The sequence below is a fragment of the Microcaecilia unicolor genome, chromosome 9 (assembly GCF_901765095.1).
Source record: "Microcaecilia unicolor chromosome 9, aMicUni1.1, whole genome shotgun sequence".
Taxonomy (NCBI): Eukaryota; Metazoa; Chordata; class Amphibia; order Gymnophiona; family Siphonopidae; genus Microcaecilia; species Microcaecilia unicolor.
The window spans coordinates 141,684,820-141,699,427 of record NC_044039.1 but is presented as its reverse complement, the minus strand read 5'-3'; the positions used below and the strand labels follow the sequence as shown (position 1 = coordinate 141,699,427).

Genomic DNA, 14,608 nt, shown 5'->3' with positions numbered 1-14,608 from the left:
TAGCATTTACATCATGCTGAACTCCCATCATCTCTTCTTTCAAGTCTTTAAACAAGGCTACCACATCACTCTCAGGAGCGTCCACGGAGGTGCCTCGAGCCGATCCACGGCGGGAACAGTGAAGGACGAATGAGCAGGCACACAGCGGTGCAGGTACCTTGAGAAAGCAGTAGTGAAACTGGCGCCTGTCGGGATCAGCCATGCCTTCAGCTAAGTGTGGCCATTATTGACATTCATGCTCAGTATCTCCAAAAAAAGGGAGATACCCCCACTATTGATTTTAGTATATAAAACAAAAAGAAAAACAGAAAAAGATAAATCAATATAAATGTAGCAATAGGTAGGAGTTTTTTTTTTTTTTGGGGGGGGGGGGGGGGGGGGGGGTCAGTGATGATTTGAGTCACAGATGGGATTGCAATACAATTTAAGCTGCTATCACTAGCAGCATATCCCAGACTGTTGAAACCATTTCCTCCATTATTTATTTTTACATTTGTATCCCACATTTTCCCACCTATTTGCAGGCTCAATGTGGCTTACATAATACCGTAGAGGCAATCGCCATTTCCGGTAGTGAAACAAATACAGAGAGTTGTAGAATAAGGTTCATGTGTTACAGGCACATTGGGGAATTGTAGAGGGGTAGAGTTGCGTAGAGTCTATTACGAGCTTTGGTTTTGTTGTGTTGTGAGGTTTAGGCACTTAGGTTGGGTCGGATGGGTATGCCTTTTTGAACAGGTTGGTTTTTAGTGCTTTCCGGAAGTTCAGGTGGTCGTACATGGTTTTCACGGCTTTTGGTAATGCGTTCCACATTTGTGTGCTTATGTAGGAGAAGCTGGATGCTTAGGTTGATTTGTATTTGAGTCCTTTGCAGCTTGGGTAGTGGAAGTTTAGGTATGTTCGTGTTGATCTGATTGTGTTTCTTATTGGTAGGTCTATGTGGTCTGTCATGTATCCCGGGGCTGCGCCGTAGATGATTTTGTGGACCAAGGTACAGATTTTGAAACCGATACGTGCTTTGATTGGTAGCCAATGTAATTTTTCTCTGAGTGGTTTGGATTCGAACCTTGCTTTACCAAATATAAGCCTGGCTGCGGTATTTTGAGCGGTCTGAAGTTTCTTTATGAGTTCTTCTTCGCATCCCGTGTAGATTCTATTGCAGTAATCTAAATGGCTTAGTACCATTGATTGTATCATGCTGCAAAATGTTTCTCTCTGAAAGAAAGGTTTCACGCGGAGTTTCCACATTGCGTTGAATATTTTCTTAGTTGTAGATTTAACTTGGCTCTCAAGTGTAAGGTTTCGGTCGATAGTGACACAGAGGATTTTCAGGCTGTCTGCAATAGGGAGGGTGTGGTCTGGAGTGTTTATAGTTGTGGGTTTGTACGTGTTGTATTGGGATGAGAGGATGAGGCAGTGTGTTTTATCTGTATTGAGTTTTAGAAATGCGTTTGCCCATGAGTCCATGATGTTTAGACTGAGTTAGATTTCGGTGGTGATTTCTGTCAGATCATTTTTGTATGATATATATATTGTGACGTCATCTGCATAGATGAATGGGTTGAGGCCATTAATGGATAAGGACTTGGCTAGTGGTGTCATCATTAGGTTGAAGAGGGTCGGTGATAGGTGGTGATTCTTGAGGTACTCCGCAGTCGACTTTCCACGGTGAAGAAATGTTTGAGTTTATATTCACACTATATTCACACAGATGTCCAGTGAAATCAGTGTCTACATTTCAGTTGAGTAGGCATTAAATAGCCCATCCTCACCCAGAAGCCCACCAGCATTATAGACATAGAATGTTTGTATACCTGGACTTGAGTTTCCCAAAGGAACTATATGGGTTGCACACTGTGCATTCAGTGATGTGCATGTGGTGCAGAGCACTGACAATGATGACTCCTTGTAGTGTATGCCTGTTGTGGCCACGGGGGAGTGTTGAGGCCTGGGGCTGAACACCGTTCTTGTTGCTTTTTATCCTTGTAATATTGTCTCCAACTGTTTCTCTCCTTACCTTTCTCTCTTGTACATTCACAGTCTTCTTGTGGTACCAACATCTTCACTTTCCCAAAAATTCTTCGCTGTGCCTGTGCCAGCTCCTCTAGGACTCAGACACCCTCAGCTGGAGAAGTTTGATTGGGCCCTCAGTGGTCATCCTTTAGCCATTGAAGGCTGATACTGAGGGCTCAATCCAATTTCAGCAGCTGAGGGAATCTAGGTCCTAGGGGAGCTCAGTGCTGGCACAGTGATTGGTGTGGTTACCACACAGTACTGTGGTGGAGACCCAGTCAGCAGAAGAGCCGCAGCAGATTCTGTTGTGTACGCTGTGGGGGCACTGGGGTGAAGTAGAGCAGGCGCCACGTGAGACTGATAGCGCTACAGGACAGTAGAGTAGCAGTCGTGATGAGTCTCAGACAGGTATTGCCGTGTACTGGAGCAGGACAGGAGGTCTGCCCATTCTGAGGAAAAGTCCTGACTTCCAGTTCTCGAGGCACTTGAGCACTGACCGTAGGGCTGCAGGCAACAAGAATTAGGCAGATAGGAGCAGAGGACTGCTGTTTGATGTTGGCTATATGCATGCATGTGCCTGAATTGAAACTACAGCCTACTGATACCTAGAAGACTGGCACGGATTGGAGGGTTAGAAAAAGACTGGGTGGGCCTGAGCCGAGATTGGTTGGGCCAGGGCCCACCTGTATCTACGCCCCTGGTCCATAATTGGAAACGGTGCATTTGGTCGGGCTGTGCTTGCCAACCTGTATTGTGTAACATTGATGACTCTTGCATCTTTCTTTATACTGTACTACTGTTGTACAGTGAACAAATTATAGTTAACTGAGCAGCCCCAAACTTGGGAGTCATCTACTTGTGTGCCTGATTCAGTCCTGCTGGTTAACAGGAAAGGCATTTTTTTCTCACCTTGAACAGATATTTTCCATAGACAGCAGGACTGATCAGGCACACAGTACTTCCCACTCCCTCGACTTGTATTTTAGGGACTGAGAAAACCACCGTGTTTGTGGAAAGGGCCACACATGCCTAGATGTTTTCACTAGTTGTGAGCGTTGGGGGAACTGTTCTTTCCTAGCACTGTTAGATGACATTACCCATTGATGTGCCTTTATAAATTCTGCTGTTTATGAGAAAACATCTATAACAGGTGAGAAATAATCCTTCTGGTAACTAATTAAATGTACGGAAGGTGACTGATTTCATGTGTTGACTATGGATTTTTGACAGAGACAAACTCTTATTTGAATTCCTTATTCATTTGGGCTTAGACATATTGCAGGTGAGTTTCTCCGAGGACAAGCAGGCTGCTTGTTCTCACTGATGGGTGACGTCCACGGCAGCCCCCTCCAATCGGAAACTTCACTAGCAAAGGACTTTGCTAGCTCTCGCGCTCCCATGCGCACCGCGCATGCGCGGCCGTCTTCCTGTCCGAACCGGCTCGTGTTCGTCAGTCTTCTTTTGTCTGCGCTCGGGACGGTCGTGTTTTGCCGCCGTTTCGTGCCCCTCAAGTTGACCCTCGCGCGTCTTCGCGATTTCGCTAAAAAAAAAAAAAAAAGAGACCTTAGTCTTTTCCCTTCCCATGTGTCCAGTTTGTTTTCCCCAGTGTAAGTTTCCTTTCGCTTTCGGGGTAGGCCTTTTTTGTGGCCTCCGTACGGGTTTTTTCTCTCTCCCTTATTTTTGGTGCCCTTCTTCACCATCGCGAATTTTGTAAGGGTTCACCTTAGCGCAATTAGTACATACCATTACCATGTGGAAGGTAAGCCGATCTCAGGACAGCCTTTAGTTGTTCGCTTCATGAGAGGTTTGCTTTTGTCAAAGCCCCCCGTCAAACCTCCTACAGTGTCATGGGATCTCAATGTCCTTCTCACCCAGCTGATGAAACCTCCTTTTGAGCCACTGAACTCCTGCCATCTGAAGTACTTGACCTGGAAGGTCATTTTCTTGGTGGCAGTTACTTCAGCTCGTAGAGTCAGTGAGCTTCAGGCCCTGGTAGCCCAGGCCCCTTACACCAAATTTCATCATAACAGAGTAGTCCTCCGCACTCACCCTAAGTTCTTGCCAAAGGTTGTGTCGGAGTTCCATCTGAACCAGTCAGTTGTCTTGCCAACATTTTTTCCCTGTCCTCATTCCTGCCCTGCTGAACGTCAGCTGCACACATTGGACTGCAAAAGAGCATTGGCCTTCTATCTGGAGCGGACACAGCCCAACAGACAGTCCGCCCAATTGTTTGTTTCTTTTGATCCCAACAGGAGGGGAGTGGCTGTGGGGAAACGCACCATATCCAATTGGCTAGCAGATTGCATTTCCTTCACTTACGCCCAGGCTGGGCTGGCTCTTGAGGGTCATGTCACGGCTCACAATGTTAGAGCCATGGCAGCGTCAGTGGCCCACTTGAAGTCAGCCACTATTGAAGAGATCTGCAAAGCTGCGACGTGGTCATCTGTCCACACATTCACATCTCATTACTGCCTGCAGTAGGATACCCGACGCGACAGTCGGTTCGGGCAGTCAGTGCTTCAGAATCTGTTTGGGGTTTAGAATCCAACTCCACCCTCCTAGGCCCATGTTTATTCTGTTCCAGGCTACACTCTCAGTTAGTTGGATAAATTGTTAGGTCAATCTCAGTTATGTCCTCGCCGTTGCGAGGTCCAATTGACCATGTTTGTTGTTTTGAGTGAGCCTGGGGGCTAGGGGTACCCCATCAGTGAGAACAAGCAGCCTGCTTGTCCTCGGAGAAAGCGAATGCTACATACCTGTAGAAGGTATTCTCCGAGGACAGCAGGCTGATTGTTCTCACAAACCCGCCCGCCTCCCCTTTGGAGTTGTGTCTTCCCTTGTCTTTGGCTTGCTATATACGGGACTGACGAACACGAGCTGGTTTGGGCGGGAAGACGGCCGCGCATGCGCGCGCAAGAGCTAGCAAAGGCCTTTGCTAGTGAAGTTTCTGATTGGAGGGGGCTGCCGTGGACATCACCCATCAGTGAGAACAATCAGCCTGCTGTCCTTGGAGAATACCTTCTACAGGTATGTAGCATTCACTTTATACTTGTGATGGTCATTGCTACAGCAACCCTCTTCTAGGAGATCCTTGCCCTTGTTGATGCATTATTTTGGAGAGGGTGGAGTTTTAACACTGGAAGAAAATTGGGGGAAGGGAGAAAATGAGGATGTCCTGTTTTCCTTGACAAATTGTGATGATGTCATAGTTTGCTGTTGATACCCTTTCACTTCATATTATTTGGCCCTTGTACGTGTGTTAATTTTATATCAAATTTTTATATTTTGTTCAAAACCAGGCATCTCTGAAAAATAAACCTATCCACAAAATAATTCGGAGACGAGCACCCCCATGCAACAATGATTTCTGCCGTCTTGGATGTGTTTGTGCCAGTTTGTCCCAGGAGAAGCGTCAGTCCACACATTGCCGCAGACCTGAATGCATGTTTGGATGCAACTGTTTGAAGAGGAAGGTTCTGCTAGTAAAAGGAGGGTCTAAACTAAAAAGAACCCTGAAGAAAACAGTTAATGAAAATCTGATGTCATGTGGCATAATAGAAGAACGTTCACTGCCTCAAGAGAAAAAGGTAGAAGAGAGTGGAGGGAATGATAACAGGACTGGTTACACAACACTAAAAAAGAAAAATAAATTGGAATACGGTAAGTACTAGCTTAGGCAAACAAATTAAAAACAAACCTTGGGGGGGGGGGGGGGGGGGGAGAATCAAACCTGTCGTATGAAAAGCCCTGGATTTTGAAGCCCACATCTTGGGTTAGTTGAGGTTTTGAATGCTGCAGAGGAAAATACCCATAGCCCCTTAGAGTAATGAAGTTGTTGTTACACATTCATGAAACCTAATGGCTAGATTTATTTAACTGTTTGGGTAAGTTATAAAATATGGGGAAAATGTGCAGTTATTTGTAGATAAATCATATTCCTAATTCCAGTTTGAGCTGATTGGTCAGTGGGCATAGGAGGAGGCTGCTGGTCAAACCACCTTCCATCCCACCAAATAAATTCCCTTTTTGATTGTGCTGTCTCATAAAAAATGGCAGAGGTTTCTATATGGGAGTATCAACCACAAAAGTGGAGGAACACGAATCCCTACGAACGTAACAGGAATAGTCTAAAGGAGTAGGGTAGAAGAATGGCACTTCCAAAAACATGAGGGAGTCGAGAGTTCTTCGTACACAGTGTACAAAAAAAGCTTGACTCCGTGTTTTTGGAGGTTTATGAAAATGTGTCACAGTCTCTGGGAAAAGGCACGTCAAGTAGTGGATCCAAAATGTTGAGAGTAGCTGATTTTTCTTGTCATGAGTCTATATGCAAACTGAAAAGGTTGCATGTTTGAATTTCTGTAACTTTTCTTATTTTTTTTCACATAAAAAAAGTGGGATTTGGACTATTACAAATAGTTTGCTCTAGCAGAATTCACTAAAACCTCTTTTTTTTTGTTTCTGAAGACTTAGGGCTCCTTTCACAAAGCAGCGCTACCAGTTAGTGGTGTGCTGAATGTGAATAAGCCCATTCCTTGTCATCAAGCAGATGCAGCCTTTACAGATGGGTTGTGTCCATCAACCAGCAGAGGGAGATAGAGAGCACACTTTTTTCAGTGCCTCATACCAGCTTGCTGCACTGCCTCTCTTCAGTATTCTCTATCTCCCCTAGCAGAGTGACTGCAGCTTCTTCGAGCTGTATCTAAAATCTGCCTGGAGGTTGCTCCTGTGCTTTTGCCAGTTGTTAGCAGGGGTGTTGGAGGCTGTAGCAGCTTCACTTTAAAGGCACATAGGTTCGCCCTTTCCCTGCCTTACCCATACCTCCGTGGATGTGGACACATTGCTTAGCTTTCCCTGTCCTTCCCCACCAACAGTGGATGCAGGCACATAGGTTCGCCCTTTCCCTGCCTTTCCCACTCACCTGAGCCTCTGGCGTTCTATTTACCTCTGCTTTCCTCACAGCGTTAAAAAAAAAAAAAAAAAAAAAAAAAAAAAAAAAGCGCTTAGACGCTGGAACAGAAGTTTTTCCTTGCCTTTGTCTGTGGGACCGGAGCTGTGATACTCGGTCCAGTGAGGTAAGAGTGTTTTCTGACTCCTCCGGGGTGGGCCCGCGATCGGGGCGATTTTGGCGCGAACTACCATTTTGAATTTTACCGCCGTTTTCGGCGATGGCTGTGGAGACAGTCAAGCGCTGTTCCAAGTGTGGCAAGCGCAGATCAGCAGTGGGGCTCTGTAAATCGTGCTGTACAGACGTTAGAGCCAGCCCGAGCATGGCGAGCGACGATTCTTCACGCTCTGAGCTGGCAGCGGACGCCATTTTGAATTTACCACAAGTCGCGACCTCCGCTGAGACGGAGAGTCCTGAGCCCGGGGGGAGGCCTCGGAGTGAGGCTAATATGGGAGCTACTAGCCCCGGCAGAGATCCGGGTGCCCAGGGTGAGTTTTTCTCCCCTGATTTTGTCTTATTAATGCATAAAGCATACATGCTTAAAAGAGCTCTCCCACAAAGCCCGGCATGGGCCTCTTCTAATGCCCCCCCCCCGGTGGATTCTAGCCTGGGTATGCCCTCTGAGGCGTTATTCCCTGATAATTGGCAGAACATGAAGTGCAGAAGGGCTCATTCCCCTTCAGAGAGTGCTGCACCTCCATTTCCCCCCCCCCCCCCCGTGGTCGGGCTGCAAGGATTCGCAGGCCTTCATGGTCTGAGGAGCCAGAGTCTGGTGCAGAAGTGACTCAGGATCTGGACGATCCCTCCGCGGTGAGGATTTTCCACCGTGATGCCCTGCCAGCGCTTATTTCTGATGCCCTGCAGGCTCTCTCTATTGAGGACCCTGCCAGTGGCACAGCTTCCTCTGTGAATCCTAGGATGGCTAGTACCAAAAAGCCTGCTCGAGCCTTTCCTTTGCATGACTCCATCCAAGAGCTTATTTCGGCTCAATGGGCTGACCCCGAGGGACCTTTGAAAGTTTCCAGGGCTATGGAGCAATTATACCCTCTGAGTGAGGAGCATATGCCTCGCTTTGCTATTCCTAAAGTGGATGCCCTAGTCACAGCTGTGACAAAGAGAACTACCCTCCCTGTTGAAGGAGGTGTTGCCCTGAAGGATATTCAAGACCGTAGACTGGAATCAGCATTTAAACGGTCATTTGAAATTGCAGGTCTCACTATTCGGGCGTCTGCATGCAGTTGTTATGCTGCTAGAGCCTGCGTGGAACAGCCCAGTGATGGAGCGGAGCCCTTTTTAGATGTGGCTCCGCGGATGGAGTCGGCCTTGTCCTTTCTTGCTGACGCCCTTTATGATATTGTCAGAGCTTCGGCTAAACACATGGCAGTAGCCGTGGCGGCTCGCCGTCTTCTTTGGCTACAGCATTGGGCGGCGGACATGGCCTCTAAGCAAAGGTTGGTGAAGTTGCCCTTTCAAGACCTTCTCCTGTTTGATGAGGAGTTGGAGAAAATTGTGAAGGGCCTGGGTGAGGCTAAACCCCAGCGCTTGCCCGAAGATAGGCCTCGGCCTTCCTCTAAGGGTGTGGCGGTCCACTCCTCTTACAGACCTCGCTTCCGTGAAGCTCAAAGGTACGGCCCGGGGCATTCTGTTGGGTTCACTTCTCGTGCCCATTTTCAGCAGAGGAACTCCTTTTGCTCGGACAAATGTTCCACAGCCACTGGCTCAAGGCCTGGAGTTCAGGGGCGACCCTCTCAATGATGGTGCGCCGGCCCTCTCCTCGAGTCCTGTCATCGGAGGACGTCTTTCCCTCTTTGCCAAGGAGTGGGCCAACATTTCCTCAGATCAGTGGGTCTTGGACCTGATCAGAGACGGTTACAGAATAGAATTCGACGCCTCTGTAAGAGACGTGTTTGTGGAGGCCCGATGCAGTTCTGCTGCCAAACGGGCGGCGGTAGAGGAGATTTTACAAGGTCTGATTCAGATAGGGGCCGTGTCCCCGGTACCTCCTGCCGAACACGGCTGCGGCCGCTACTCCATCTACTTTGTGGTGCCGCGAAAAGGAGGGTCTTTTCGCCCTATTCTGGACTTAAAAGAATTAAATAAGTCCCTGAGAGTGCGGCATTTTCACATGGAAACCCTGCGCTCCGTCATTGCGGTGGTACAGCCAGGAGAGTTTCTCACGTCTCTGGACCTGAAAGAAGCTTACTTGCACATTCCAATTTGGCCCCCGCACCAGAAGTTTCTGAGGTTTGCGGTGATGGGAAAGCATTTCCAGTTCCGGGCCTTGCCTTTTGGCCTCGCCACAGCTCCCCGCACCTTTTCGAAGGTTATGGTGGTAGTAGCTGCCTTTCTAAGGCGAGAGGGTATTCGGGTTCACCCATACCTGGACGACTGGCTCATTCGAGCAAACTCTGCTGCAGAGAGTCAGCATGTAACAGCCAATGTGGTCTCAGTACTTCAATCTCTGGGCTGGGTCATCAATTTGGCCAAAAGTCACCTGACCCCCTCGCAGTCTCTAGAATATTTGGGGGCCAGTTTCGACACAGCCTCGGGCTATGTGTACCTACCCGAGCAAAGGCGGTGCAAGCTTCAGAATCAGGTCCGTCTGCTCCTGAGGATGCCCCACCCGCGAGCTTGGGACATTGTCCAGCTGCTTGGATCGATGACGGCCACCATGGAACTGGTGCCCTGGTTGAGAGCGCACCTGAGACCTCTACAGTATGCTCTACTCCAAAGATGGTCTCCAGTATCTCAGGATTACCAATGCAGACTCTCTTGGCTCCCTGCAGCCCGTCTCAGCATGGAGTGGTGGCTCTCAGACAGCATGCTGTGGCGAGGAATGCCGCTGGCGCTCCCCGATTGGTGCCTAGTGGTGACAGATGCCAGTCTGAAAGGCTGGGGCGCACATTGCAAGGGGAAGCATGCCCAGGGTCTATGGACACCTGAGGAGTCGGAGTGGTCCATCAACCGCCTAGAGTTGAAAGCGCTGTTTCAGGCGCTTCTGGTCTTTCAAGTGACCCTAGAAGGATTGGCTGTCAGAGTGATGTCGGACAACACGACAGCAGTGGCCTACATAAATCGACACGGCGGCACTCAGTGCAGAGCTCTAGCCGCGCAGGCCGAACAAATTTGCCACTGGGCCGAGCTGCATCTACAGTTTCTGTTGGCAGCTGACATTGCAGGTCAGAGCAACGTGCAAGCCGATTATGTAAGCAGGTATCGGATCGATCCAGCGGAGTGGGAACTTGCAGACGAAGTGTTCCTGCAGATATGTGCCAAGTGGGGCAAGCCCGTGATGGATCTAATGGCGACAAGCACCAATGCCAAAGTCCCGTGCTTCTTCAGCAGACAGATTCTCGCGCGGCGGGGTTGGATGCCTTGGCTCAACCCTGGCCTCCGGGCCTACTGTATGTGTTCCCTCCGTGGCCCTTGATAGGGCGAGTGCTCCTGCGGATTCGGTTGCATCCAGGAGAAGTGGTTCTCGTCGCCCCGGATTGGCCCAGGAGGCCTTGGTATGCGGACCTCCGACAGATGCTCGTAGAGGATCCCCTTCAGTTACCTCTGGTTCCCAACCTGTTGTCACAGGGTCCGGTGACCATGGAGGACGCCGGCCGATTTGGTCTTATGGCCTGGCGATTGAGAGGGAGCAATTGAGAGGCAGAGGCTATTCCAATAAAGTAATTACCACTCTCCTGCAAGCCCGCAAGCATTCCACTTCCGTGGCTTATGCCAGGATTTGGCGCCAGTTTGGTGTGCTTCCAGAGAGATCACACCCCTGCGGGCTCCTGTCTCGCTGATTCTGGACTTTTTGCAGGATGGTGTACAAAAAGGCTTGGCCTATAATTTCCTGTGGGTGCAAGTGGCAGCGTTGGCCTCCCTTCATGGCAAGGTTGAAGGCGTGTCTTTAGCTGCTCATCCGGATGTGGCATGGTTTCTTAGAGGGGTGCTTCGGCTCCGTCCTCCCGTGCGTACACCTTGTCCAGCTTGGAACCTGGGGCTAGTGCTGAAAGCCCTTCAGGGTGCTCCCTTTGAACCGCTTCGGCGTGCTTCAGAGAAAGATTTGATACTGAAGGCCGTCTTGTTAGTGGCCATTACTTCGGCGAGACGGGTGTCAGAGCCTGTAGAGACCCTTTTCTGCAGTTTTCAGAGTCCGGGGTCACGGTTCGGACCGTGCCTTCCTTCTTGCCTAATGTGGTTTCAGCGTTTCACCTAAACCAACCTATTTTCTTGCCCTCCTTTGTCGAGGAGGAGTTTCCAGAATCTTTTGGGCAATTGCACCTGTTGGACATGCGCAGGACTCTGCTGCAGTATCTGCGAGTTACTAACTCTTTCAGGACCTCTGATCATCTGTTTGTTTTGCTATCAGGTCCTCGCAGAGGATCTCCATCATCTAAAGCCACTATTGCCCACTGGCTTAAAGAATCTATCTTTTCAGCTTATTTGCTTGCCGGCCGGCCTCCGCCTGATGCCTTTAAGGCGCATTCCTCTAGAGGAATTTCCTCTTCTTGGGCTGAAACTGGAGCACTCTCTCTTCAAGAGATTTGTAGTGCAGCAACATGGGCTTCTAAGCTCTCTTTTGCCCGACATTACAGGCTGGATGTGGCTGCCAGGAGGGACGCACATTTTGGAGCACAAGTGCTGGCGTGTGGTGTGGCTTGTTCCCACCCTATCTAGGGATTGCTTTGATACATCCCATCTGTAATGGCTGCATCTGCTTGGTGACAAGGGAAAATTAGGTTCTTACCGTGATAATTTTCTTTCCTTTAGTCATAGCAGATGCAGCCATGATCCCTCCCTGTGTGATGCTATCTGCTGTAAATCTATTTCAGGTTCTGTTCATGTTTCCTGGAGATTCCGTCCTTGGGAGAAAGTTGGAAAACAGTCTTCAGGATTCTTGTTCAATTAAAGGAGGATGACTTAATTCCCTCCAGTTTCATGTTTTGGAGGATGAGTTTATTCCCTCCGGGAGGATGAGTTTATTCCCTCCAGTTATGTCTCAGTGGAAGATGAGTTTATGCCCTCCGGGAGGATGTTTCATTCCCTCCATTCTGAGTTAATGCCCTTTGTTGTAGGGCCATCGTTCGCTGTGAGGAAAGCTCATGTTATTCCCATTGCGGTTTTCCATACTGCTTTGGAAGCTTCAAATGCTGAAGAGAGGCAGTGGAGCAAGCTGGTATGAGGCACTGAAAAAAGTGTGCTCTCTATCTCCCTCTGCTGGTTGATGGACACAACCCATCTGTAATGGCTGCATCTGCTATGACTAAAGGAAAGAAAATTATCACGGTAAGAACCTAATTTTCCCTTTCTGATTACCAAAGCGATTGGTTTTAGAAAACACTTTTGTTTGCATTTAGAAATCAATGGAAAGCTTACCTTCTATCTTGCAGATGCGCTGGATAGCAGTAGCCGTTTATTGGCTAGTGTAAATGATGCAAAATGGTGTTTTCAAAAGCATGCAGGTTAAATAGACAAGTAGGGAGGATGTGACGTGTGCCTGATATTAATGAAAGGAGTGACATATGATCGCTATTTTCATGAGTTACGTTCTTTATTGGCAAATGTAATCTATGTTGTATTTCCAAAATCTTTTGTCTGTAGATTTGTGATATATAGATTGCATATTGGACCAGCGCTAGAGTGCGAAAAGAGTGTAAATTTTGGATAATGAATGAATGTTTGAAAGCTATGCTTTGGGTAAATTGTGGAGTGCTTGAGCCTTGAGTCTCTCTAAATAAGTTAGTTACAAGCACCGATGGCAGTCATGATAAAAAGTGCCAGATAGATAATGAAAATTTGTAAAACTAGAAATGTAAAATGAAGCAATAAATAATAAAAAAATATGAAAAATATTGATTGAGAGATAGTGGATGTGGACACCTATTACTTTGAGTGCCCTAATTTGATACATTGGCGAAATAGGATTAATGAATGCACAATAAATATTGCGTAATGGTCCTAAAGAAATGAAATAACAAAACTCTTATAGTGAGTGAATATATCTCTTCCTATAGGTTAATTACGTAATAACTTGTAAAAATAAAAATGAAAGAATGAAAAAAACTTTAAAAAAAAATAATTAAATTTAAGAATTAGTAAGCTGTAAAAGTAACAAATCACAGTTTTATACTTCTTTCCGGAATACACTAACATTCTTTATAATGAAAATCATAAAAACACATAAAATTGAATTAATACATTTGGCTAAATAAAGTGAGTGAATATGAGATAATAATTGTATAATGATCCTTAACAGCCAAAATATTGTGAAAAGTGTACTTATGTCTTGTACACAAACATAAAAATTGGCTAAAGTGGTCACAATACAAAAAGGTTTTTGAGTTTCATAAATAAAACATTCTTAAAAATGAAAATCATGAGAGCACATATGATGGTAAAAGGATAATGAATAAAACCAATAAGAACTTAAACAGAAAACCAAAGTTAAACGCAAAAACATCATTGATGCTTGAAACAAACAAAAAAAAAAAAGTCCAAAACATATATATATAAAATATGTTTAAAATTGCTATTTGGAGATGTTGATATTAGAGTGAGGGAGTACCACATGGGAGACAGTTTATCCTGTAGGTGTAGAGTAAATGAGGATAGATAAGATGGTGGGCAACGGAGCAATTAGAGAAATACATTGTAGTCTATCTATCCATTAAGGCCATTCTATTAAAAAAGAAAATAAGTCTTTGATACAATTTTACTCAGAGAAGATCAATGTCCCCTTTGCCCCATCTCTGGATAAAATGTCTAAGAACGAAAAATTGAAGATCGATGGAATGATTATAAGAAGTCCAATGTTCAGTGAGTAGTGCACACAGAATTCTTCGTTTAATGCAGCTCCTGTGCTCTATTATTCATGTTTTAACAGATTGTTTAGTTTTTCCAATGTTCATGTTTTTACATGTACAAATGATGGCATAGATGACATGATTAGTGTTGCAGTCTGATTGATGGTGTTGCACTATAGAAGTGATTTATAGTAGTAGATTATACTTTTTTTTTCTGGTTTGTGCATCTTTAAACTCTGTGATGTTCATGGAGTGTTTACAGACTGAGCATTTTCCACATGGATGATGTCCTGCTGGGCCTGCATCATTTGTTGTAATGTCAGGTAATGTAGATGGAACAAGAATCTCTCTTAAATTGTTATTTCTGGATTGTGCAAAGGTTATATTTTTCTCCTTAAAACATGAGTGGACTGTCAAAATAGGCCAATGTTTCTTAATGGTCTTCTTGATCATGTTGGATAGATGCAAGAACTTCAGTATGCATACAAGATCAGGTGCTGGTTTGTTTCTTAGAGGTTGTAGCAGAGTGTCAGTGAATAATGCCTTGTGGTATCCCTGTTTTATGATTTTTCGTGGGTACCCTCTATCTGCAAATCTCTTGCACATATTGGCTGCCTTGACTTTAAAATCCTCAAGATCCGTACATAGTCTACTTAATCTCAGGAACTGTGAAAATGGGAAATGTTGCGTCAACGTGCTCTGATGGAAACTTTCAAAATGTAAATATATATATTTGCCAGTGGGTTTATGATAAATGGTAGTGATAAATGAGTAAGGAGTTTTGTGTATCAGAATGTCCAAAAAAGGTATGATGTCATGATGATGCTGCATTTGAAATTTTAAGTTTTGGTTT

The 14,608-nt window shown here is 46.2% G+C and overlaps 1 protein-coding gene across 1 annotated transcript in view; it reads left to right on the top strand.

The window, feature by feature from the left end:
• The window catches only part of MGA (MAX dimerization protein MGA), an 801,076-nt gene that overhangs the window by 352,546 nt on the left and 433,922 nt on the right, over window positions 1-14,608 (top strand). Inside the window, 1 exon segment of the mRNA XM_030215215.1 lies at window positions 5,313-5,673. Within this exon segment, the coding sequence (XP_030071075.1) occupies window positions 5,313-5,673 (361 nt within the window).